General features: G+C 45.8%; 1 protein-coding gene across 2 annotated transcripts in view; it reads left to right on the forward strand.

The window, feature by feature from the left end:
- KIAA0232 (KIAA0232 ortholog) overlaps positions 1-27061 on the forward strand; it is a 467980-nt gene that overhangs the window by 81643 nt on the left and 359276 nt on the right. For both annotated transcript variants that reach the window (XM_085642449.1, XM_085642448.1), the window contains exon 2: positions 5338-5824. In XM_085642449.1, the coding sequence (XP_085498575.1) occupies positions 5600-5824 (225 nt within the window). In that variant the 5' untranslated portion in view covers positions 5338-5599. The remainder of the gene's footprint in view (positions 1-5337; positions 5825-27061) is intronic.

A 27061-nucleotide genomic window follows, 5' to 3' on the forward strand; every position in this document is an offset into this window, starting at 1 on the left:
ACCCCCACCAACCACCCAAACAGCGTTCCATGTCACCAGACCATCTTACACTCCTCAAACAAGAGGTTCTCTCATTGCTTCAAAAGCACGTAATAGAACCAGTTCCCTTACAACATCAGGGTACAGGGGTATACTCACTCTACTTCCTAATCCCCAAAAAGGACGCGACTCTAAGACCAATACTCGACCTCAGACCCCTAAATCTGTATATCAACTCAGTTCATTTCCATATGATCACTCTTCAACAAGTGCTCCCACTACTGCAACAAGGCGATTTCCTTACCACACTAGATCTCAAGGACGCCTACTTCCACATTCCCATACATCCTGCCCACAGGAGGTATTTAAGGTTTGTCGTGGACGGACAACACTACCAGTTTACAGTCCTCCCATTCGGGGTAACATCCGCACCCAGAGTATTCACAAAATGTCTAGCAGTGGTGGCAGCACATCTCAGACGGCAACAAATTCATGTCTTCCCGTATCTAGACGACTGGCTAATAAAAGCCAAGTCATTCAACAAGTGTGTTCTACACACTCGCCAAACTATCCAAATTTTACACAACTTGGGATTCACAATAAACTATCCCAAATCTCACCTCCAACCTGCTCACATATATCAGTATCTAGGAGCCACCATAAACACCTCCACGGCCCTAGCATATCCCAATCCAGCCAGGATAGCCAATATACAAGCTCTTATCGCAAAATTCCAAATCCAACATTCTCTTCCAGCAAGAGTGTTAATGCAACTCATAGGCATGATGGCGTCATGCATCTTCATTGTGCCTTATGCCAGACTTCAAATTCGCCGCTTGCAAGAATGTCTAGCACGTCAGTGGAACCAGGCTCACGGACAACTTACAAATCTGGCGTTGGTGGACACCCGCACACATCGCTCTCTCAAATGGTGGAACACAACAAACCTCTCCAGAGGGTGGCTGTTCTTAGAGCCTCTTCCACAGATAGTGCTGACAACGGACGCACCAACACAGGATGGGGAGCCCACCTCCTCGGCCACACCACTCAGTGTAACTGGACCTCTCAACAAAAAATGCTCCATATCAATTACCTGGAACTGCTAGCAGTGTTCCTAGCACTAAAATCATTCCAACTACATCTCCAAAACAAAACGGTCTTCATCCGGACAGACAACATGACAGCCATGTATTACATACAAAAACAAGGAGGCACACATTCTCTCCAGCTGTCCCAGCTCGCACAGAACATTTGGAGATGGGCCATTCCCCAGAAAATAAACCTACTTGCAGAACACCTTCCAGGGGTTCACAATCAGATTGCCGATCTGTTAAGTCGACAGACGCAACAGATCCACGAATGGGAACTACATCCCCAAGTTCTAATACCCTTTTTCCAACAATGGGGCCAACCAGACACAGATCTGTTCGCCACACACGAAAACGCAAAATGCCCAACCTTCGCCTCCAGGTTTCCCCACCCGAAGTCAAAGGGCAATGCAATATGGATGAACTGGTCAGGCAGATTTGAGTATGCTTTTCCGCCTCTCCCACTCATTCCATTAGTGGTATGCAAGCTCAGGCAAAAGTCTCTCAAACTGATTTTAGTAGCTCCCACATGGGCACGCCAACCGTGGTTCCCAACACTACTGGAACTCTCGCTAGTGCCCCACCAAAAACTGCATCTCTCCCCGTCCTTATTAACCCAGAACCATGGAGAAATCAGACACCCAGATCCAGGTCAACTGAACCTGGCAATCTGGCTCCTGAAGTCCTAGAGTGCGGTTATCTCAACCTACCACCAGACCGCATGGATATTATAAGAGAGGCCAGACGACATACCACTAGAGCCTGCTACGCTGCAAAATGGAAAAGATTTGCCATTTACTGCACTAACAATCATATAAACCCACTGGATGCATCCATCCAGGACATCATTTGCTACTTACTGCACTTGCAAAGATGTAATTTGGCATGCTCATCCATACGTCTCCACCTAGCAGCATTAGCAGCCTACTTACAAAATAGACAACACTTGTCACTCTTTAGAGTACCTGCGATCAAAGCCATCATGGAAGGACTAAAAAATATTATTATTTCTCCCAGATTACCACCCTCTCCAGTGTGGAATCTAAACATTGTTGTTACAAGGCTCATGGGACCCCCATTTGAACCTCTACATAAATGCGAACTACAGTTCCTCACCTGGAAAGTGGCTTTCCTCATCACTACCACATCCCTCAGAAGGGTAAGTGAAATCCAGGCTTTAACCATACAAGAACCATTCTTACAATTACACCGTAACAAAGTGGTTCTTAGAACAAATCCGAAATTCCTTCCAAAAGTCATATCTCCGTTCCATCTAAACCAATCAGTAGAGTTACCAGTGTTCTTCCCAAATCCTGACTCGGTAGCTGAAAGAGCTCTTCATACCTTAGACGTTAAGAGCCCTTCTTTACTACATTGACGGAACCAAATCCTTCCGCAAAACAAAACAATTGTTTGTTGCTTTCTCTCCACCACATAAAGGCAACCCCATTTCCAAATCTGGGATAGCTAGGTGGGTAGTTAAATGTATCCAAATATGCTACCACAAGGCTAAACGCACACCAATGGTTCACCCTAGAGCGCATTCCACACGCAAAAAAAAGGGACTTCCATGGCATTCTTAGGAAACATTCCCCTAGAAGATATTTGTAAGTCAGCCACATGGTCTACAACACACACCTTCACTAAACACTATTGTGTTGACGTGCAAGCTAAGCAGCAAGCTTCTGTGGGTCAAGCTGTCCTTAAAACTTTATTTCAAACTGCTGCAACCGATACAGGTGACCACTGCTAAGGGAGATACTGCTATATAGTCTATCCTAAGTGTGTGATCTGCAGCTCATATGCCTCGAACGGAATATGCTACTTACCAGTATGCATCTGTTCTAGGCATGTAGAGCTGCAGAGTCGCACACGCCCACCCACCTCCCCGGGACCTGTATCTGTTCCAGCATTGTCTTACTTAGACAACACACATGGACATCTATCTCTTTTCTACAAACTCCATCATTTCCCATCATGGCGAAAAGCAATCTAACTATGGAGTTGATGCCCATGCGCACTGTAGTCCAAGGGAGGAGACACCCATCTCGTGACCAAAGACTTCTTCCGAAGACAACAACAACCACCTGCAAGCATCCGAGCCCAACACCAGATGGCGATCTACTATCCTAAGTGTGTGACTCTGCAGCTCTACATGCCAAGAACAGATGCATACTGGTAAGTAGCATAATCCTTGCCTCTATCAATGAGTCTCTACTGTCTAAATTGGATTCGGCCTTCTAGAACGGCCTCCACTCCCCTTTTAAGATCTTTACACTGGCTGCCAATAAAGAAAAGAATAGTATTCAAAATATGCTGTTCAATCTATAAAGATTTGTAGGGGAAAGGTCCTAAGTACCTTTGTCAGGGGCTTAAGTGCTATCATCCCACTAGGAATTTGGGTTCCAGTGATAAGAAGTTACTGTCGATCCCACTCATATGACGAACTAGATGTGGTGGAAGAGCCTTCTCTTTCTTGACTCCCACCCTCTGGCACAAATTGCAGTTTTCTGTTCGAACCTGACCTGATTTAAGCAAATTTAGGAAATTATTAAAATCTGCTGTTAATAGAACTGCTTTCAGCTACTTCAGGTTGACTGCACACTGAGAGACCCTGGGTGGGGTGATTCATGCATGTTATTACATCAAATAGGAAGGATCAAAAATGCCCTTTAAACAAGGTATTAACTCATTATGTTATATTGATTTGTTCTTCCACATTCTGGACGGTAATTCTTTCTCAATAGTTTGGATGAGCTATTTCAATGTTGTACTTTGCACTTTAGACCTGGCCTGTCACTCTGCACGTTACACTTTACATATGGGCTGCATGGCTATTATTTTAGGAACATCTTTAGCTCACAGCTCGAACTAGAAGTAAACTGCATTTTATGTTTTAATTTTATTGATTTCCTGGGAGACTGGATAAGATGGTCATTCTAAACAAGATCTTAATTTATTATGTTACAGTGAATTTCGTCTGCATTCTGGATGAAAACCCTTCTTCAATTGCTTTTTTATGCGATGTAAAATAATGTATCGTGTTAGATATATAATAATGTAAGAATATTTGTGTGTACTTTGCCATTGTAATGTAGAATGTACTCCTTTCTTTTATAATCCTATAATTCTGCTTCTAGACCATAGGAAAATAAGACCACAGCCAGTCTGCCAAAGTCTGGCTATAGATTTTTCCATAACATACTTTTATTTGGCAGCTCATTTAGACACGTCAACTCCTAAAACATTTACTGTTGGTCTGTAATGTCCAGAGTTAGTTCACCAAGTCATCTTCATTAAAACTATCAGATATGACAAGACAGCATTCAAGTACTTTTTTAATTATTTAACAGTTCTACATGACCTACCATTGATTTACAGCAAGGAAGGAGCATTCCAAGTTCTTGGCTATTTTACATAGTTGATTGATTTGTCTTTATATCATATGGCTTAGTGGTACTGACAGATCAGATGCATATTTTTGATTGCTTTGTTTAGCGCTCATCTGGAGAAAAGATTCTAGCAATAGAAATGATTGGTTAATTTCTATTGATCTATGCTGCCAGAGAAATTAGTTGCACGTTGCAGGTCCTGCATAATATAAATATATTTGTGTTCCTATGCGCTTTTTGTTGGCAGATTATTGTACTAACTATCTTCTTTTTATTAGCACAAATGGCCCCCTTGATCTTTCAAATGGTTAAAACGTAAGCATTCTTGACTCAAGTACAAGACCATGTTCTTCTGTGAATAACAACAGTCAGAAAATGTGGTTGGTCTTCAGTAGGGGTGGGCGGAATTTGCGCAATTGCGTTACGCAAATCTCCGCGAAACGGTAAAAAATCTCCGAACACGCAGAAATTCCACGAACACGCGGAATTGCTTGTTCGCGATGCTTTTTTCCTGTTCGCAATTGCTGTTTGCGTGCTCGAGGAGAAATATCTCGCGAACATGCATTTTGAGAACGCGAAATCGCGGAAAGCAGACTTGAGCAATTTCGCGTTCTCCGCGGAACGCGAAATTACGCAAATTCCGCGAGCGGAACGGAATTCGCCGCCCAGGCCTAGTCTTCAGTCTGATTTTTCTAGTTTAATTCAATAGTCCTCTTTTCGTACATTAGAAATATGGCTATACTGGTGTGATTGTTCAGTGACCAAATGCACAAATATTGATATAAAGGTGTAAAAATCTAATGTATCTACCCCTAGCATTACATTTTAATGTTTATATTTCTGGATGAAAACGTTCACTTTTCTTTCTCACCTTGCAGGTCCTGCTGGAGAGGTTATGTTCGGCCTTAATGTGAACTTCAGATAGAAAATCACATCTACATGTGCTCTCTATTATAAGTTTGCTTACTGGGCATGCCTGAAGAGTGAAGTTCGTCTCAAGACGACAGACTGCCAGCAAATATAAATGATTACCCTGGGAATAAAGGCTCTCCAACACCCTGGAGGGAAATGATCCTCCATAGATTGACAGAATCCAGTGGAAAATGCTTCATCTTTTAAGGATGCCAACCACTTAGATTGATGCACCCTGTCGGCACGATTGAAGGTTTACCATCTGATGGCTCCGTGAGCTCTTATCCAAGCCCTGTATCTGTTTCTGAAATGTCTGTGCTTCATGCTCTGGACCCAGTGCAGTCCTGGCTAGGACAAGAGCTGGAGAAGTGTGGTATTGATGCAATGATATACACTAGATATATCCTAAGTCTTCTGCTGCATGATAACTATGACTACGATCTGCAGGAACAGGTAACGAAATTATATTTGTTGCTAAGTGAAACTATTCGTTTGCCTTTTGAGTTGTTTTTGCTAGAAGAATGTTTACATGCTTTACAGAGTAATGCTTCCTGTTTCTTAATTTTTTTGACTTTAAGATGTTTTGAAGCTTTTATTATCCATTTTGAACAGTAAGGAAGAAAACTAAAGAATAATTGAGAATTTGTTTTAATAATCTTCAGTGGAGACACAGTATTAAGAGTTAGTCAAGTTTATAGAAACATTCACAGTCGCAAGTAGATTTAGTGTTATGCAATCAATTCTTCTCAGAGATTTCTATAGTTTAGCACATTCCATGAGTAGTGTAAAGCAAAATCTTAGTTATTGGAGCAGGAGATTTTCTGTTAGTTTCTCATTCGCTGAATAAAGTTTATGCCTCTTAACAAGTATCTCAGACATTCAAAATCAGGTGTGCTAATTGAGTTCATATTCAACATTAGTTGAGAATGGTATTCTTTCTTCTTTAAGTAGTTTGATTCGGGGTGTCCTAGGCAACATGTTCATAGCATACTTTCAAATAAATTCATATACAAAAAATATCTGGAATCTTCTATCCGATCAATACAACAATTCATTCAGTTTGTACAGTAATTATAGACCTGTAGTGTATACTGTGTTAGCAGGGGCAGATGTACGGAAGATTCAAGGTTTTTTTTGTTGTATAGAATGTACTGAAGTGATTTGCCATAAAACATTTAAATATAAACCAAACTAATGTCCTTTTTCTGAAATTATTCAACTACAGGGGTTTCAAGTGCAATTTGCTACTCCTTTTATGTAGAGATTGAATCTACTAACAATAATACCTGTACACCATGGGTATGGTCAGTGCTTAATATGTAAAAAACCCAATGTAACTTGCACTATCCATTGCCCCTGCCAACTCTGTTAATGACAGTACCAACACAACTACAGAGCATCCCACTCCTAAAAGTGTTAAAATTCAGACTACTCCAGGTCCTGAAAGCTATAAGAATTGCTGGGGCAGCAGGTATTAACCATTATTTAATATATATTGAATTAATAGACAACGGTTGTTGTGCTAATATGTAAATTAGACAGACAGCACCACCTTGTGGCAGACTGTCATAAGCGCCAATGTTGAGAATTAAGTGCCAGTGCCGAGCACTGGAAACCACCGGCTCAAATAAAGCACCGTGGTGGGGCGGGGGGTCCACAGCTGCTTGCACAACCTACATCCTTGTATGAAGTGCCATGGGTGTAGTTGATATAAGAGAAAATGTTATGTATTTGTAGGATGGTTGCTTTTACCCTAACATTAAAAAAACAAAAACTGAGTGGATTGTATTTTAGATCAAAGCCTTGTTCATTATTCTTAACCGAGGGACTGATTTAACACGCTCGCACAAAAAAAACAGGATTGGGAAAGTTTCAACTGGCCAAAGACCGATCCAGTGACAGGCTGTATGCTATGACAAACGGGTTCATCAATATTCAAGCACAGAATTAACCCCCTTATGGCTTATCCATTTTTCATGAGTCTTTTCCTTGTACTGTTAATTTACATAGCCAGTTTGTCACTGTAGTTTTGCTTGAGAATCCCAGTTCATAAGTCTCTTACTTTAAACTTGGGTTTCCTTGGGGGGGAGGGAGGGGGTTGAGGGTTTAACTTTTACTCTGGGCTTGAATGGTATTCCATTACCCTTCATCCACAGGATTTGGTCTCATCCACCTGGATTCACACTCCTGGTATTTCTTTAATTCCTTTCTGGCTCTAGCACCTTGCACCTAGAAAGGAGGACCTGTGGCAAGGAAGGGTGTTGCCTCTTAGCCAGTCTCCTCATCTGTTGATAAAATCCTGGCTTTTATAGTTGCAGGCCCCACCCCCATTTTTTCTCTGTCCTCCTCTTTCATTCTCATCGGTGTAGGAACATTCTGGTAAATTCTTTCCCTCATTCCTTACCCCCTCTCCTTCCCTCTCTTTTGGTTCTCTTCTCACTTCGTTCCGCCTTCTCCACCTAACTTGCTTGCATTCTGGGTAGGGGTTATTCCTGCCTCCCCATAACTTAAATGTTCTCCCTTTCCAGGCACGTGCCTTTGCTCGCCCCATTCTGGAACACTTAGCTATTTTGTTTGTCATGCTTCAATTTAGTGTTCTCTCTTGTCCTTCTGCGATGGGTTTCCCTCCAAACCACCAAGCCCTTAGTCTCTGACATTTCTCACTCTGTAGCTTTGTTCTCGTGGTACCTTACATTCACTTTCTCAGAGGCAGGTCTTCAATCTGTTCACTCCTAGGTTATGTTTAAAATATGTATCCTATTTCATATAGTCCATTTTGCTACTGTGCACGCACCTACCAATATTTATCACTCACTTGATTTTTCTGGCATAACAGTATATTTTCCTTATGTCAAGCTAGCTACATGTTTTAGCTTCACATCCAGACAGCATTGACAACTTGAAAAAGTTATTTCTTTCCATTTAAAGTCTGCTTCATTTGTTGAAAATATTTAACCAGTTTATTTCTAATGTTCAATGCATTGTGAGCAAAACCCGTCCCCAGTGTTGCCACTTAAAAAACTAAAAATATAATTTTTTTCCCCTCATTAGGCAATTCTGTATTGCCACACCTGTCTAGAAAGTTTCTGACATGGTTTTTGTTGTAAGATTTGTGGGATCTACTTGTTTAGTATTCTTTACCAACTCATTCCCACCTCAACTTTTCAGATGATACCGAGGATAAGTGTCTCCTGCAGAAAGGCTATATCCAGGCTTTTGGTTCCTAGAAATGACAGAACCTTTTTCCTGTTTAAGTAATTGGTGAGCTCATTCACATTGAGAAAAGATATTGAAAGGGCCTTGAAGGCAGGAGCGGACACCTCTTCAGTGAGCTGAGTTTTAAGATCAGGATGTATATCTTAACTCCCAGAGGCTGGCTAGACCTCATCTGTTGCTCACCTGCCCCTCGTGGTCTTTCAAATACAGTAATTTAGTTTTACTTTGTGAGGCAGCTGCCGTTTGATACCGATTACTTACAAACTATTTAGTATTTAACTATTGCTCCCTCGTGCCCCACTAACTCCTGTTTGATTCCATCCACCTGCCCCTCACCTACTCCTCTGTTGACTCCTCACCCTTTATGGTTATTTAATTTTTTTTCAAACTTTTTTTGGGGGAAGGCATGGTGGCTGCCAAATGCTGTAGGGCACTCCTACACAAAAAAGCGCTTTCACACACTTAAAATAATATATTTTTGTTTATTTAGCTATTAAAGTGATATCTGCCATCTTAGATTTAAAAGAAATGGTGCTTGCCTTATTCTATAGTTGCGGGCTTGCTTGTCACGCATTACTCAAGCATATGCCTACAGAATCATGTTGCAACTGCAGCCTTCCACACATGACACCTTTTCCATACCCCCACCAACTGTGTCACATAAATCTGTCTACATCTAATCCGTTGTTTAATCCCTGAAGTTTACTTGCTAGTAAAAAACACATGCTCCTAGAGGTTGAGGGAGAACTTTCTTGGTTAACCAGCTCAGTTTACTTTCTCCTGTTGCTTCAGTGTGTCTAAACATGAAGTTGAGCACTCCTAGTTTGAGCATAGCGCCATGAGTTAATTCTATTTATTCTATTTCTGGACAATGACTCATTACAGAGATCCACATCATTCTTCTGAAGGAAGGAAGTGAGCCAAAACCTTTCTTTATCACTAAACTTATAACTGTTTCCTGAGGAGCAATATTTTTAAGTTACACTTTTCATTACATGCTGCTGCTGGTTTTAAAAAAAACATTTTTTTAGGTTTTTTGTTTCATATAGCGCAAACTCGACCCTAAGGTATCAGAGCTCTTTACATGAGCACCAGTTACGTTACAGACGGGCACATTATTTTTTTGATAGTCACAGGGAGGTAAAATGATTTCCCCAGGATCACAGAGCGTCCCTGCTGGGACTCAAATCAATTTATTCAGCTTGGAGGTCAACTGCTTTAGCCCATATCCTCTCCCCCATGTTGTTGAGGTTTAATCCTGGGTCAGAAAAAGGCTCTAAATAATGACAACAAGAAAATAAGTCCCCACAATTTTCATGTCAACGAGACCGTGTGAATAATATTCCTAACCATTTACTCCATAATGGTTTATTAGCCAAGACTAAGCAATTGACTGCATCTGTTATCCAATTGAATGGATGTTGAAGACACCTTTCAGCTGCCTACTACGAAATAGTCCAGTATCAAGCTATGAAAAAGCATAAAGTCTGTATTGCTGCTCGGCTTTTGGCTAAGGTCAAGTGTAGTATCTGAAAAAGTATGAATTCTGCCTGCAACCTGTCTTCATGAAGTTATCCGACCATTTTCTCGTCATAGTGAACCTTCTCTTCACATGTATCGCATCAAACTCTGGGCTGTTTGCATTCATTATAGTTTAGCAGAAATGGTGCTTCTACACTACTGGTGGAGAATTGTTGCATTGTGCAAGTGATTGTCTTTTTGCCAAATACATTTTCTGTAAGAAATGGAGCTTTAATCTACGAGGCTTGTGATATAGTTATTGAAGACCATGACTGCATATGCTTACCATTTTCTCCAAATGTGTGGGCAAGCAAAATTGAATTGTTAACGTAAACTCTTTAAACATGTACAAGCAGCGTCACGGATCTGTGATAACCTAAATGGTAGCTGCTGGAGATCCCTCTTCCCCATCCCTTTTCAAGCTCCCTGTTCTTGCTTTCCACCCCTCATGCATCTTCCATACCTATTGATAGCTTTGTTGTACCAATTCACTGTAGTCTCATCATCTTTAAGTGATCTCCGCTTTAAAATGGCTGTGAGACAAATGACAAAAACACTGACAATCAGTGTGTACGAGCCAAAAATACACACCTCTGTATTGAATGTAACAAAGCTTTAGCCATTGCAAATAAAGCTTTTCAAGAATGGGTACAGTAATGTCACCTTGAATGCCAGGCCTTTATTTTATTACTAGAAGAGAATTATGATGTGAAAACTACTTCTAATAAGTAAACTCCTCTAGTTGCCTTTTAAAAATGTGTTAAGACTTAAAAAGTGATATCACTGTAGGCTCACTGGTGAGTTTACTGCTCTGTTCTGATTTGCCTACACTAAGTATCAAGCATTGGCAGTGCCATCATGTCTGGCTTTAGAGGAATGTTGTGTTGTAATGTGAAGTATTGCAAGCAAATAACATGGGAATATATATGTATGTGTGTAGAAGGAAAGAGCTGTTGAATAATATTGTAGGTTAAAAGATCAGGTGGCAGTTGCATTGTTAAGCCAGACATAAAAATCCATCTAGGTTAATAACTGACCCCCAAAATATGCTGCTGCCAGGGAGAAACAACATGCATTTTCTAGTTATCTAAGACACTTAAATAGCATTCCAGTGTCATGTATTTGCCCTTGGATGTTCAACTTTAGGCGGCTGGATAAATAAACAAAATGATCACAGCTGCGTGGAGGGCAAGCATTTTTTGTGACAGCACACCGCTTCTGCCCAATTAAAATATATACTCCTGGACCCAGCATGTGGGCGAAGCCAAGGTCCCTCCCTTGTGATTTTTACATACTTTTCTGGCTACAGCTGCGCTTTTACGCCAGACCATAATAAAAACAAGTTGACCGTGTCAAAGCGTTATGTTTGGTTTTGCTCTTATGAAAAATGGGACTTAAATGTTTGGTGGAAATAAAATGAAAAGAAAACCATGTTCATGTGGACAATCCGCTAAAAACTGCACTGTTTGAGGTGACCGGATACCTCACAGAACCCCACACTATTGGATATCTGCCCTATTAGTTTTTGTTTACAAAAATCGCTTAGTTCCTTTTTGCATCTGTTGAGTTTCAAATCCCAAATCCCCAGCAAATGAAAGAGCAGACAGTAAAGCTAGGTGTTTCAGAAGGATACTGTAGGACAGCATTGTTATTATTAAAGACATCTAAATACTTTCCTGGTGTCTGCGCTATGGATGGTGAAAGATATGGCCACTGTAACAGCAGCACTCAACCTTCTTTTCAGTTTGCCAGACAGCTTTTATTTTTTTTCCAAGACCCTCTTCCCTGCCTTCTTTTCTGCTTGCAATACTCACCCCCCCCAGTGTTTTAAGCTTCTTACTCCCTCTTGCTCTTTATTCTCTTTTTTCAAACTCCTTGTCCCCACTTCCTCCATTTTCAAATGCCTTTATCCTCCCTCCAGCTTTAATCCTATTTAATTTTTTTTACAATCCCTTTACTGCCTCTGTAGCTTTACTGATTTATTTTTAAAACCTTTTACTTCCTCTCCCACTTTACCCCTTTTTAAAGGGACCCCTTAATTCCCCTCTTTCTTAAAAAAAAAAAACAACTTAGCCCCTTCAGTTTTTCGCTCTTTTATTATAAACCGCTTTCACCCCCCCTTCCCCTTTTACTGTTTTTTTCTTACACTTACTACCCTTTTTTGCTTTACTTCCATTTATTTTTGCAATCCCTTTGCTCCCTCGCTAGGCTGCCCCTGTTTTGTATACCGTTCCCTTTTCACATCTTGGTCATGCTGTCCAATTCGTTCACTGCATTTATGTAGGACTTACTCCTTTTTGACATGGTTACCCCCACTTTTTGCCTGGTACATGATTTGATTTCGAATAAACATGTACTGCGCTCCTGCTAACCAAGTCCCCAGTGCCAGAGCTCTTTTCCAAAACTGCAAACTTTTCCCCCCAATTGGCAAAATCTTTAGCACCCTCTGTTTCCCTAGTAAATGGTACCTAGTACCTGAGGTACTAAAGAGGGTCCCTAAGGGCTGCAGCACGAACATAACCACCCCAAGGGATCCCTTAACAAGCACGTGCAAGACTGCCATTGCAGGCTGCGTGTCTTGGTGCAGACAAAAGTGAAAACATGACCTGTCCCTGTGTGCCATGTCCCTAACACTGCATGTAATATTGGTAAGTCACTCCTACTGCAGGCCTGACAGCCCTAAGGCAGTGTGCTTATGACTTGTGCGGGCATACCTGCATGAGCAGATAAGTCCCCCGTGCTGGTCAGTCATATTAAGTACAAGTGACAATTTTAAAACCTGCCCTGGTCACTGGTGAAAACAAGTTCCCTACGTACATGATGGCTTCACTGAAAATAGAGATGATTGGTATCAAACATCTCATATTGGTAAACCCACACTGTTTCCGGTGTTGGATTTATCAATCCGTGAACCTAGAGGACACCTTCGAGCATGGGTACTAAAACAGTTCCCCGGGGGCCACAATGTACTGTCTGTGGCTTCCCGAGGGCCGCACCGATGGCAGCAGGGGAGGGTCGGGTGTTGGAAATTGGGCGAAGGGGTACGCAAAGCAGATGCACGATAAAGATAAGTTTAGAAAACATTCTTTGCTTATTTACCTTTAGTTTAGTTAACCTGCAAATAAAGTATGCCAATTCCACAGCTTCCTAAATGTTCCTGCTCTGTCAAGTGAACAGCCCAGTGTTGCTGTTCACCAGGGGACCACAATTAAATGTCAGGAGGGCCGAACGCGGCTCCCGGGCTGTACTTTGAGTATCCCTGCCTTAGACGTACCCCCTGAAAACCTACCAGCCGCTGGTGTGCTTGCTGACTGGATTCTGCCAGCTTGCCACCGGAGACAATGTTCTAACCTCCTAGGGCAGAGGTATTCAAACTCTTTGATGCTGAGACCCCCCTGTCAAGATTTTTTAGGCGTAAGGACCCCCCCCCCCGACTTAAATATCTAGAACTTTGTACTCCTCATCATTGACAACTATCAACAACTATAAACGCCCCCAATACCCATAGCAAATCATTTTTACAGTGGGAAATAATATTAAACAGTGTTTATCACACCAAAGGCCAGTGAGCGTAGAAGCGTTAATAAAAGTGTGGCTAAACACAATTTATGAGGAATTGTCAAAGTGCAACACGGCACGTCTTCTAGCTGCACTGGTCTATGCCAATGTGAAAGGGCAGGAATGTACCTTATTTCTGAAATATGGTGCATTCCTGTACTTTCCCCCTGAATTGACGCACAAATTGCTGCCTAGCGCCAATGTAGGCAGTATTTTTTTTGTACAGGAAGGGGCACCTTCCTGTGCAAAAACAATCCAGAGGCGTTTTCCTCTTTCTATGTGAGCTGCAGAATGCAACACACATGGAATGAGGAAAAAAGAAAACATTTCTCCTCGTTGAGCCTGCTGTGGTGAGGCGTAAGGTTTTGGCACTGCTCCAGGTTTACATGGTTTTCTAAATCTGGGGCATTGTCAAAATCCATGGATGTTGGCGCAGTGAAGAATAGTGACTTGTGTATTTTTAGTGCTACGAGGTCACAGCCTGAGACAGAAAGCACTGTGAATGTGTAAGTCATTATTTTATTTTTGCATTACACACATTATAAGATGACTGCTACAAACTGTGCAAATAGTTTTAGAATAAAATAGAGCTTACAAAATGTAAATTTTAGTAATACCGCAGCATAAGTGATGCGCTTTTTTTTTTGTATAACTGTTAACTGTCCCTTCTCCAGTATTGGGGTGTCTGTCATAGATTCACATGCTTGAATATTCCCCGTCGTCGAAGTGGGTGTCCCACGGTACATAACATAGCAATGTAGTAATAACCATAAGCCTAATAGGCATAAAAGAAAGTAAAACCATAGTTTTTATGGATAGACAACTTGTCACATCTATAACATATTACGGTCATTATGTTTTAGTCCAAAATCCAGCCAATCAGGCGTCCGCACCCTCTAGAACCCTCTCCCCAGAGGCTCAGGCCCTCCGATTTTCTACCGCACGTCGTGAGAAGGGAGTCTCCCTGAGCTTGCTCAGTTTTTCTTCTCATATCTCCTCAGAAGATTACCTCTATGATGTCTACATCCAAGAAATCGCTCTTCAGACCTTGTGGAAGTTGTGGTAAACTGAGGCTTCATTCTGAAGACCCTCACAAGAAATGTATTTATTGCTTATATCCTGAACATCCGGTAAAGCATTGTAAAATTTGTAGAACCTTTTCTCAGAAAACTTTAAAGGACAGAGAACAGCGTCTCCTTCTGTGGCTACAGAAGTTGAAGACTTCAGAAAATCCTCTTTCAGATGTGGAGAGTGTGTCTTCAGTCAAAACTGCTCCCTCCTTGAAGAGAACAAGTGACTCTCAGAAGGTTTCTCCAAGACCTAAAGTGGTGAAGAAACATCATGTTCCAACATAGAAAAAAACCTAGAAAAAAGCATACGTCGTCGACGGTGGCTTCGTCGTCGACGGTGGCTTCGTCGTCGGCGGTGGCTTCGTCGTCCGCAACAACGGCTACGACTCATCTCATGATCTGATGCCACTAAGGGCTTCAAGCTCTTTGCTTCAATGACAACATTCCTCTTTGGATACCCTAATGCCAATAAAAGCTCCTTCTCAGCCTCCGGAGGTGCTATTTTCATCTGACGATGAGGAATCCGAGGATGATAGATTTCGGGCTGCTCGCAGTCCCTCTGAACTTCTAATAAAGTGTCAGGAATATGATGATGACAACTTACAAGAGAACGATTTCTCTACTTGTGACACACACCCGGCTCCAGAACTTCCTATGGCACAACTGCCGTCAAGTCTTATTTCTAACCTTCAATATATGTTGGATGATTACAACCGCCGTTTTCCACGTTCTGTGCAGACTTCTCAAACGCCGCAGATACCGCCACAGCCTTTTTCAAATAAGGAAACAGTGGTCACACCTACGTCGGCGACAAGAGTTCAACATCTTGCAGTTCCTCAAATCATAGAGGAAGACGTTGTCGACGAGCAGGATGATGACGGTGACAAAGAAGGTGAGCTGGATGATGGTTCCCTTCTTTCTGAATGGGACAACTATCAAATACAAACGCCATCTCCTGCTGATCCATCTCCTTTGGATTCTCCACCGGTCGACATTGGTGGTTTTCATTTGCTTATGGAATGAGCAGCTAAAAGATTCCACCTTCCTATGACCACCAGGGAGGAGGATTGTTTCCTATAGGATTTTAAGGATCAACCTTAACGTTGCATTCCAATTATCGATTTTATCTGGCAAGAAGGCCTCAAGCTGATGCAAACTCCTAACTCCATTCCAGCTATCCTTCCTAGGATAGATAAAAAATACAAAGCCCCTCCAATTCTCCTGCTTGTCTAATTTCGCAAACAAAGCCTGATTCCATCATTACTCAGGCAGCTCAGCGTCGATCCAGAAACCCATCGTCTCCTTTGTCTGCACCACCAGATTCAGAAGGTCAACGCCTGGATGGTATAGGAAAGACATTTTCAACCATGGCTGCGACTACAGTACGTGCGGCCAATTCTTTAGCGATCCTGGGCCGTTATGACCGCCAAATGTGGTCAGACATTTCATCCCTTATAGACCTTATCCCTGAAACATCTAGGCCAGAGGCATTAAAAATTCTCCAAGAGGGGGAAAGAATTTCCTCGGAAATTATCGATTGTGCTATTGATGTATCCTCTACTGGCTTCCGTCTTTTGGCTGGTGCAGCAGTCCTCCGGCGTCGGGGCTGGTTACGGGCCACGTCTTTCCGTCAGGAGGTACAGACAAAAATACTGGACATGCCTTACGACGGTGAATCATTGTTTGGCCAGCATATAGACGATGCCCTTCAAACAATTAAAAAGGACACTGACACTGCTCGTGCTCTTGGGTCTTTGCAATTCAAAAAGCAGCCTTTTCGAGGCGCAAGAGGTCGTGGTTCCTCTTCTTCCTTTCGAGGAAATTCGAATCAGTACATAAAAAGTCAAAACCGCTACTCCTCCCAGAATCAACAGTCATATAGGCAACAGCATTCTTCCACCTACAGGCAATATAGAGGAAAATCCTCTTATAGAGGAAAGGATTCCTCCAAGAAACAATGACTCTCACCACACACAGTCGCAAAATCCTCCCGCTTTTTCAAAACTTGGAGGTCGAATCTCCCACTTCTACTCCAAATGGTCACAAATTACTACCGATAAATGGGTTCTAGATATTGTGCGCAGGGGACACTCATTGGAATTCGTAAAGATTCCTCCCAATACTCCACCAAGAGGTCCCCCTCCTGTTCACCTAAAAACTCTTGAATCAGCTGAAAATTTTATTAAGAAAGGGCGCGATCGAAGTGGTGCCAAAACTACAGAAGGGCAAGGGGTTCTATTCAAGGTTCTTCCTCATACAGAAAAAGTCGGGAGAATGGCGTCCCATTTTGGATCTACGTGCTCTGAACAAATAAATCAAGACACAAACTTTTCGCATGTTGTCCCTTCAAGAAGTACTCCCTTTTCTATCCAAAGGAGAGTTTATGACCACTTTAGATCTTCAAGATGCTTATTTTCATCTTCCCATACTGCCGAGGCACAGAAGATTTCTCAGATTCAGAGTGGCCGGAAAGGACTTCCAATTCAAGGTTCTGCCATTCGGCCTTCGTTCCGCTCCCCGAGTGTTTACAAAGGTCCTTGCACCGGTGGCAGCTTACCTTCGTCTACAAGGAGTGCAAATCTTTCTATACTTAGACGACTGCCTACTGAAGGCAAAGTCGTTCGAACTGGCATTCTAACCAACTCTTTTATGCAGGTCCCTCTTCCAATCTCTGGACCTCACATTAAACATGGGAAAATCTCAGTTTCTCCCGGCTCAAAACAGACTGTTCTTGGGAGCCATTCTAGATACCAGGCAAGGGAAAGCTTTTGTGTCGCACGAAAGACGTCAACGTCTTCGCAATCTAGCAACTTCTATCCATCTAAAAGTTAGTTTCTGTCCGACAGTTGAAATCTTTCCTAGGGATGTTGTCCTCGTGCATTCCTCTAGTCCCTCACTGCTGCCTGAAAATGAGACCTGTCCAGGAGGAATTGGACAAACAATGGGCTAAAGTCTCAGGAAATTTCAACGACTTAGTCAGAGTCACACATCGACTAAAAAGAGCTCTTTTATGGTGGACTCACGAAGAAAATATCTCCTCAGGACCTCCGTTTGTGACGGACACTCCACTATTCACCCTCACGACCGATGCATCTCTCGAGGATTGGGGCGCCCACTTACAAGGACTGACTGTGAAACAAAACAAAAGACCAGACACATCAACCTTTTAGTGTTACTGGCCATTTTTCTGGCTCTGAAAGCTTTCCGAACCATCATTCAAGGAAGCACGGTGTTGATCCGTACGGATAACACAACGTGCATGCACTACATCAACAAACAGGGAAGCACAAGGTCCGTCTTGTTGTCCCTTCAGGCTCAACAAATTTGGAACTTGGCGATTCAACATCACATCGTCCTCACAGCAGTTCATGTTCCGGAGCGTCGAACAATCTTGTGGATTCCCTAAGCAGATCGTCCACGACCGATCACGAATGTGAATTACACCAACCCATTCTGGATCACGTTTTTTTAACTATGGGGTCCCCCAAATCTGGATCTGTTCGCAACATATCTGAACCGCAAATGCCTGTCCTACGTATGTTGGCTTCCCCAACCAAGGTCATGCGGGAATGCCTTTTTTTTAGTTTTTTTTTTTTTATAACTGTTTATTGAAAGCCAATTCCACAGCAGTGCAGCAGTCTTGACATTTAGTTAACACCTCTACTGGCAGAATATACATACAGGTTTTGGAGACAACCAACAATATAATCATGACATTCAATAATAACCCCTTTCCCTTAGTGAAGCAGTCTAGAAGTGGTTACCTCCCCACCCTGGGATTCGGGAGCCCCCATGGATAGAGCATAGCTGATGGCCTTCTGTCTTCGAATCAATGTGCGTGGCCCTGTTCCTCTAGTAAAGCCCGCCTCTCCCTACGGAGTTGAACTGTAGGAGAAATACAGATGTCCCCCCGGTATTTGTTCCACCGTCCCCACTTATGATCCCACTTCCGTGGGCAGCCTCGATGTTTGTAAACCGTTTTCTCAGCCACCATGGCCAGATCCATATCCGAGGCCCAAGCATGCAGCAGCGGCATAGTGTCTACCCCCCATTTCTGCGCAATGTTCCTTTTGGCAATGGCCAACCCCATGGCCGCCCACTCCTGCTCCACCTGAGTGAGGTCTGTCGCTTCCCACACATTAAGGAGGCAGAGCTGGGGAGAAGGAGCGACGGTTTGTCTATGGATCCCGCCATCTGTCGGGTAACTTCTATCCAGTACTACTGGATGTGAGGGCATGTCCATAGGACGTGCAGAAATGTCCCTGTTTGGTGACAGTGTCGTACGCAAAGCGCATCAGGACGTCGTCCCAGTTTATGCAACAACTTCGCATCAAAATACACCCGATGCAAAATTTTGAGCTGAACCAGGCGAAGCCGCATCGGCATTGCCACCTCGCGAGGGGAGGCAAGCGCCTCGGTCCAGTCCTCGTCAGCCATTTCCCCCAAGTCCGCCTCCCATTTGGCCCTTAATTTCCGCATTGGGTCGGCCCGATTGTTAATTAATTTTTTATACGTCAAAGAGATAGCCTTGCCGTCCATTGGGTCTAACAGCAGTCTGTCTTCTAAAGGGGGGTGTCTGCGGGGAGGGCGCTGTCGATAGCGTGACTAATCTGAAGATATCGAAAATACTCTGACGATGCCAGCTGATATTTACGCTGGAGCTCCGCAAATGACGCCTTTTTACCTTTTATCCAAACATCCCCAACCCTAGATATGCCAATCAGGTCCCATTTATCAAAACCTGCGCAGTCGCTCAGACGCCCCAGACAATCCGGCTCCCAGAGAGGGGTGGCCTTAGTTAGCTGCCCATACCAACCCATACGTCGCTGGAGCCCGTGCCAAATCTCTACCGTCCGAGCCGTAGGGCAAGTCCAGCCTAGATTTTTGTGGTCTGAGTATAATGCTCTATTATACCTCCCCTTTCCCAATAGCCAACGATCAGTCCGGAAACTGGGATCATCTTGAGCTCCGAACACCCATTGGTAGACGGCGATCAGGTGTGCTGCCTGGTAATAAAGGCGTATGTCCGGCAGGCCTATGCCACCATCGTAGCAGCCCATAGTGAGTTTCTGTATGGCGATTCGCGGCGGACCAGCGTCCCACAACAGACCTCTAATTGTCTCGAACAGCAAAAAATAGGACTCGGGAATCGGAGTGGGGGTGTTCTGCAGTGCATAGAGAAAGCGGGGGAGGGCAAGCATCTTAAAAAGGGCTGCCCGACCCAGGAGCGTGAGGGGCAGAGTCTTCCAGTGGACCACATCTGCCCTGAACCGTTGCAGCGGGCCCGCTAGGTTTCGTTCGTGGGAAAGGGATGGATCTAATGAGATAATCATGCCAAGGTACTGGAAACCCTGTGAGGCCACCGGAATGTTATATCCCCTGGGACTACATGGCGGGTCCCCCCAAAGGGGGTACATTTGGGACTTGGACCAATTGATCTGGTAGCCGGAATGGGCTCCAAAAATGTGAAAAATATGGAGTACCCGACAGATCGAGCGTGCCGGGGAGGCTAGGTACAGCAGAACATCATCCGCATATAGAGAAATACGGTCTTCATGATCAGCTGACCATTTTAGGCCTCTGATTTCAGGGTCACCACGGATCCAGACTGCAAGTGGCTCAAGCGCCAAGGCAAAGAGAAGCGGCGGCAGCGGACAACCCTGCCTCGTGCCACGGTATAGGGAGGATGAGCGTGATCGGTGATTGTTCACCGAAACGTGAGCCGTGGGCATGTTATGTAGCAGTCTGATCCAGCCGATCAGCCGGGGACCCAACCCCACACGAGCCAGGACAGTATAAAGATAATCCCAGGCCACTGTATCGAATGCCATTTTGGCATCAAGCGCAAGCAAAAGTGCCTGTTCTTGGAGTGTTGCAACACGGCCCAGTGCCCCGTGGACACGGCGCAGATTACGCGCTGTATTACGGCCTGGCATGAATCCCGACTGATCGGGATGGATCAATGCAGAGAGATATGGAAGTAGGCGATTAGCCAGTAGTTTGGCCAATATGTTGGCCTCGACTGTGATCAGTGATATGGGACGGTACGAGGAACACTCATCCGCTGGTTTTCCAGGTTTGCGAATGACCACTATGGTGGCGGTGCGGACTTCAGCTGGGAGGATGCCAGCCTCGTAGCATTCATTATACAAGTTAAGCAGGTGAGGTGCCAGCTTCAACGCCATAGGTTTCAGGAGCTCTATCGGGATACCATTGGGACCCATGGCCTTGCCAGACTGGATATCTCGGATTGCTTTTTGAATCTCCTCCACCGAAATATCAGCCTCCAGGACCTCATTATCCGGCTGGGAAACACAACGCACATCTATAGTGGCAAGAAGGTCTACCGCCCACCGTGCTTGTGAATTCTGCAGCGGGGAATAGATTCGTTCATAATACTTTGCAAACGTTTCGGCAATCCCTTGAGGGTCAGAGATCAGCACACCACCTGGCCCCTTGATCGCACCCACCCATCGCGCAGCTAACTCCTTACGCTCCAACCATCCCAGCAGTTTACCGGTGCGCTCTTCCAGCTCATATATTCTGTGCCGGGTGGCGAGACCGCGTCGGTTAGCATCTTCAAAGAGCAACTGCCTATAGTCCTGCCTCTTGACATCACGTATGTGCTGGGTCTCGTGGGTAGGGGTCCGCGGGGCATCGCGCTCAAGATGCATCTCCGCTTCTAACTCACTAACTCGTCTCTGACGTTAAACCCTGTGCCCCACAATCATGGATAGCGCTCGCCCCTTAATAACTGCACCATACGCACCCCACAGCGTAACCGCTGATGCCACTGACCCCGTGTTTTCATCAAAATAATGATCAGTGTCTTGTCGCAGTGCGTCTCTAATATGTGGGATTTTGAACAGCCAGGGCTGAATCATGATGGGGCCAGGCTGCCGCGTCCGACGGGCTCCAAAAATAGCTTTTACAGGGGAGTGGTCAGATATCCCCCGTGCCAGGCTCCCGGCTTCAGTAAAGTGCTGAATATGCGGCGCTAGGGTGAACAGGTAGTCAAGTCTTGAGTGGCTGCCATGAACACCAGATCGAAAAATATAAAGTGTGTCTCGGGGATGCGACCACCTCCAAACATCTATCAGCCCGAACGCGTCAGCAAAATTCCGGAGCTGTGATCCCTGCGGAGCGTCTCGTCGGGGTGGAGAGCGGTCGATTGCACCATCCATTGTCAAGTTAAAGTCACCGCCCAAGATCAGGGCACCCTCAGGCAAGGTCCTCAGAAGCGTCCCCACATCTGCCAAGGTCTGGCGCTGAGGGCCTGGTGGCGCATACACTGAAAGCACATTGAGGACTGTCCCCTTCCAGCTCCACGAGCAAGCCACATACCTACCCTGTGGCTCGGTCTGTGTAGTGTAAATCACATATGGGCATCCCTTGAGTAGGAGGATCCCAACCCCTCTGGACCCAGAAGTAAAGCCAGAGTGTGCCACCATACGATACCCCTTTCTATCTAGAGCTTTACAGGAGTTCCCTATGAGGTGCGTTTCCTGGAGCACCACCAGGTCCAGGCGGTGCCGATGAATATATTGCTGTACCACTCCCCTTTTTATTTTGTCTCCCAGCCCATTGACATTCCATGACATGAGGCTAAGTCCCTGAGTCACCGCCATGAGATCCCAACTGCACTAAGGTAGAGTGTTCGGAGTGATCCTCGGCAAGAGGCACCTCAGCCACTGCACTGCACACCACTTTAGCTGCCACCACCCCCATCATGAGGACAAAGGAGATGAAACCAGGAGCTCGGAGGTAAGTACTCCGTAGCCCGTAACAATAGATATAAATGTCCTGTAACACTGCTGCAAGAAAACAATGAAAAACAACTCTCCCAACAACCCAACTTAAGCCCACCGACACCCCTGAAAAGGCATCGCCCACCCTGCCTCCCTGCATAGCGGGACAAGAACCTCCCGCCTCCCCCAACATGCAGAGCGCCTGTCACCCCCCCCCATGAACAATTCAAGGAAACGTGTGCTGCCCCACTCCCAACACATTAAATGAAATCGCATTGGATCTTTTCCCCCCCTTCCGACCAAACCCCAACTTTGAAGGAAAATTGTTAGATCTGCCTGGATTGCCAGGGCCTGTCCAGAGCAGTCCCCTTTAAACGGCCGCAGCCGCACCAGTGACTATATTAACACCAATTTCAACAATTGAATAGTATTGCGAGGAAAACCCCTCTGCAGCGGTAGAAGGCAGGCCACCCCCCCCCCAGTGTCTTCCACAGAAGCCCAGGGTGACCACGTGCCAAAAGGAGTGAACCCCTCCCGTCTCTTGGGGCTCATCCCTCGCACACCTTGCGACAGTTCATGAATGATAACCAGCCACCGGGCACAATCAAGAGAATTCCAATCAGACCCAACAAAGCACAGTCCCCTCTTACCAAAGTCCAAAGTTGGTGTTCCCCAGCTGGGCCCCGGGACTTCAGGGTCCGAGCGCGAAGGAGACCGCTCCTGGCGGCGCCAGTCCTCGGCCTTATCTGCTGCCGATGGTCCTTTTTTCTTTTTTTTCTTATCCACAGTGCGCCATCCCTCCAGCCAATCCCAGGCTTCCTCTGGACGAGTAAAGAACCATGATTTGCCATCGGCCTCCACCCTCAGTTTGGCCGGGAACAACATTGCATATTTGAGTTCCTGGTCACGAAGCACTTTTTTTACCTCAATAAAACTACGACGTTGCTTCTGGACTCTGAGGGTAAAATCGGGAAAGAACGTGATGGTGCTGTTCTCTACCGTGACAGGTGGCGCAGCTCTCGCCGTTTGAAGAATAACGTCCCAGTCACGGAAATTGAACACGCGGGCAAGGAGCGGTCGGGGGGGCGCCCCCGGCCGAGGGCAACCGCCCGGTACCCGATGGGCCTTCTCAATCGAGAATCACTTCGAGCGTCCTCGGGGTTGCAGCTGTTTGAGAATCAAGTCTTCAACAAAGAGATCAGCTGCAGGCCCCTCCGCCCGTTCCGGAACACCAATAATGCGGACATTGTTGCGGCGCATCCTTCCTTCATAGTCGTCCAGCTGCCGAGCCAATACTTCCTGGGAGGCACGTAGGTCCGCTACCTCTCGCTTGAGCAGACTGGTGTCACTTGTCAGTTCCCTGGTGGTACTTTCGACTGCCCCCACACGATCAGCAATTTTTCGCACGTCTTCGCGAATCAGGCCCACGTCGGTGGCAACGGTGTCAATCCGATTTTCAAGGGACGTCTTAACTGCAGTGATGGCGTCCAGAAGGTCTTTATTTGTCGGATCGGCTTTGTCTGACGCCGGCATCTCGATCCGACCACTACCTCTCTGGTGCTGCCATGCTAATTTCTCCAGCTTGGTCTGTGCCACTGTCCTATTGCTCCGTCCGGATGTCATGATCCCCGCTCAGGGGGGCGCTCCCCAGTCACAGAGTGCAGCCGCTAATCCCCGCCGCCTTCAGCGGAGTACTCCACTCGGCCTGTCGGCTTTTGCTGGCTACCCCCTGCTCACCGGGACACCCAGCCACTGACCAGGATAGAGCAGGCCTCCACTCGTTCAGTTCACACGCTCAGTGTTGGTGCGTGTCAGCCGTCCAGCACCTCGACCCAGCGCCAGGCCGTATGGAAAGGGTGACCGACCGGTTCAGCAGGTCCCCCGTAGATCTCTCACCGCCAGCAACCCCGGCCCGCCATACAACAGGCGCGGGGAACCGATGGTGCCCCCGCGAGGCTCTACTCACTCCGCTCCCGCAGCTCTCAGGCGGCGTCGGGCATCCCCCGGGCGCCGGCGCCCTGGCAAGGCGACGCCCCCACCACACCGCACCGCCCGGTCCACACGGTAGGAGGTGTCAGAGGCCCGCCCCCAGCACCCCGGGCAAACAGCCAACCGTGTCAGGACCTCAGTTCCTCGATCTGCAGCGGGAAGCTCAGCCGCCGAGGAGGACCCTCCACGCACCTTGGTCGAATAGTATCAAGATCGCCAACTGATCCGTACTCTCCGTGTGGGCCCTCACAGCGTCCGGCCACACTGGTGCTCCTCGAATCGCAGGGCCGTCCACTCACCCAGGTCTCCTCTGAGGCCCCTTCGCAGGCGCCACCCTCTCAGCCCCTGTGTCCAGGGGGCGATAGATTGCAGCCAACTCCTCAGCTCCTCATCTCTTCGGGGCGCTTCCGTCAGCTGCCGGTCGTGGGCAGAAGCACCGGACCCGGAGATCCACCACTGCCCCTCCTCACCTATTCTGCGAGTCCGTTTTCAGAGCCAGTCAGCGTCCCCGGACCTCACGGAGCACCCTCGGGTACCGCAGAGAGGACCTCTGCAACGCCGGAAGCAGCTCGCCTCAAATCGCCGTCCTCCAAGGAAACCAGGCTGCAGCCGTGGTCTCTCGCAGTCTGTGTATCCGGCGTGGATGCGTCTCACTCAGCCCGGCCACAGTCCAAAACGCGGGGAGCGGAGCCCCGCCGCCCAACCACCGCCAATCAGCACCAAAATTGCACCGCTGGGTCGGCAAGAGCTCCTGGACCACCAGGGACCCCTCACACCACGGGTAAGGTCCGCGGGGCACAAAGGATTCGGATATTTCGGGAGTGGCACTTCAGAGCTACGCTACTGAGCGGCCATTCCTGTCGGTAGCAAGCCACGCCCCCCTTGAATGCCTTTTTGATGAACTGGTCAAAAATATATGCTTACGCTTTTCCACCAATACCTCTAGTCCCCAAGGTTCTGCGGAAAATGAGGAAAGAACCCTGTCACAATATTCTGATAGCCCCCCGGTGGCTTCGACAAATCTGGTTCACGGAACTACTGCTCCTGTCTCAGTGCGACCCGATCATTCTTCGCCCTCTTCCAAATCTTTTGACCATAGAACACAGCCAAATTTGTCATCCCGATCCTGTATCTCTACGTTTAGCGGCTTGGAACCTGAGCACTATGAATTTGTAAATTTGGACATTCCTGTAGATTGCAGAGAAGTCTTGGCTAAGGCTAGAGCACCTTCAACGGTGAAAACATATAAACTCAAATGGAAAAGATTCTGTCTTTGGTGCAATGAAGCTCAAGTACATCCTATACATTCCAAGCCAGAACAACTTTTGTCTTTCTTTTTGCACAAAGCGAAATCAGGCCTCTCATTCTCTACCCTTAAGGTTTTCCTAGCAGCAATCTCACGATTCTGACAAGATGGCTCTAACTCACTTTACTCGTCAAGAGTAATTCAACAATTTTTCAAGGGTCTTTTTCGAATGTTTCCTCCGATACGTCGGCCACCTCCACCTTGGCATCTAAACATTGTATTGGCACAGCTCATAAAACCACCATTTGAGCCAATCCATAAGGTCAGTCTCAAATATGTTACTTGGAAGGTTTCTCTACTCCTGGCTCTTACTTCCTCCCGCCGGGTTAGTGACTTGCAGGCGTTTACTACTAAACCACCTTTTCTTCAATTTACTAAAGACTCTGTCCTGCTCCGCACCAATCCGGCCTTTAACCCCAAGGTGCCATCGGATTTCCACCTCAATAAGCCAGTTGTTTTAAAAACATTTTTTCCAAATCCTCAAAACTCCCGCAGATAAAACGCTTCATTCTTTGGATGTCAAGAGATGTCTCAAATTTTATCGTCAGAACAGCTACTATTCGTAAGAATGACCAACTCTTTGTGGCTTACGGACGGATGCGAAAGGGTCATCCGGTCACCAAACAAACCATAGCACACTGGATATCTTCTACTATTGCCTTTTGCCATCAACAGGCGGGAAAACCGCTTACATCAAACGTTCTAGCGCATTCCACCAGAAAGGTTTCTTCTTCTTCTACTGCACTATTTGCTGGGGTGCCTCTTCAATACATCTGCAGAGCTGCAACATGGTCTAGCAGGCACACCTTTACGAGACACTACTGTCTGGATGCTGCAGACAACATGGACACGGCTGTGGGACAGGCAGTCCTTCGTTATCTTTTTAAATAAGGTGAGCCTCTGATGCTTCCCTCCTCCGCTATACAAGGTACATTTATTATGTATTTGTGTATATATTATATTTTATATGCCTATAGGTTTTTGCACTGGGTATTGCTATTGCTTTGATTCTTATGTACCTTGTATTATTCTAATATCACTGCTCACTACTCTTATTCAAGCATGTGAATCTATGAAAGACACCCCAATACTGAAGAAGAACAAAAGTTACTTACCTGTAAACTGTGGTTCTCCAGTATTGGTGTCTTTCATAGATTCACATGCGACCCACCCACCTCCCCTCAGAGGCTCCCATCATGTATTTCACTTTTATGTCACACTTGTGCTATGAAAATATGAGGGCATGAGCCTCTGGGGAGAGGTTTCTAGAGGGTGCGGATGC

The sequence above is a fragment of the Triturus cristatus genome, chromosome 2_2 (assembly GCF_964204655.1).
Source record: "Triturus cristatus chromosome 2_2, aTriCri1.1, whole genome shotgun sequence".
Taxonomy (NCBI): domain Eukaryota; kingdom Metazoa; phylum Chordata; class Amphibia; order Caudata; family Salamandridae; genus Triturus; species Triturus cristatus.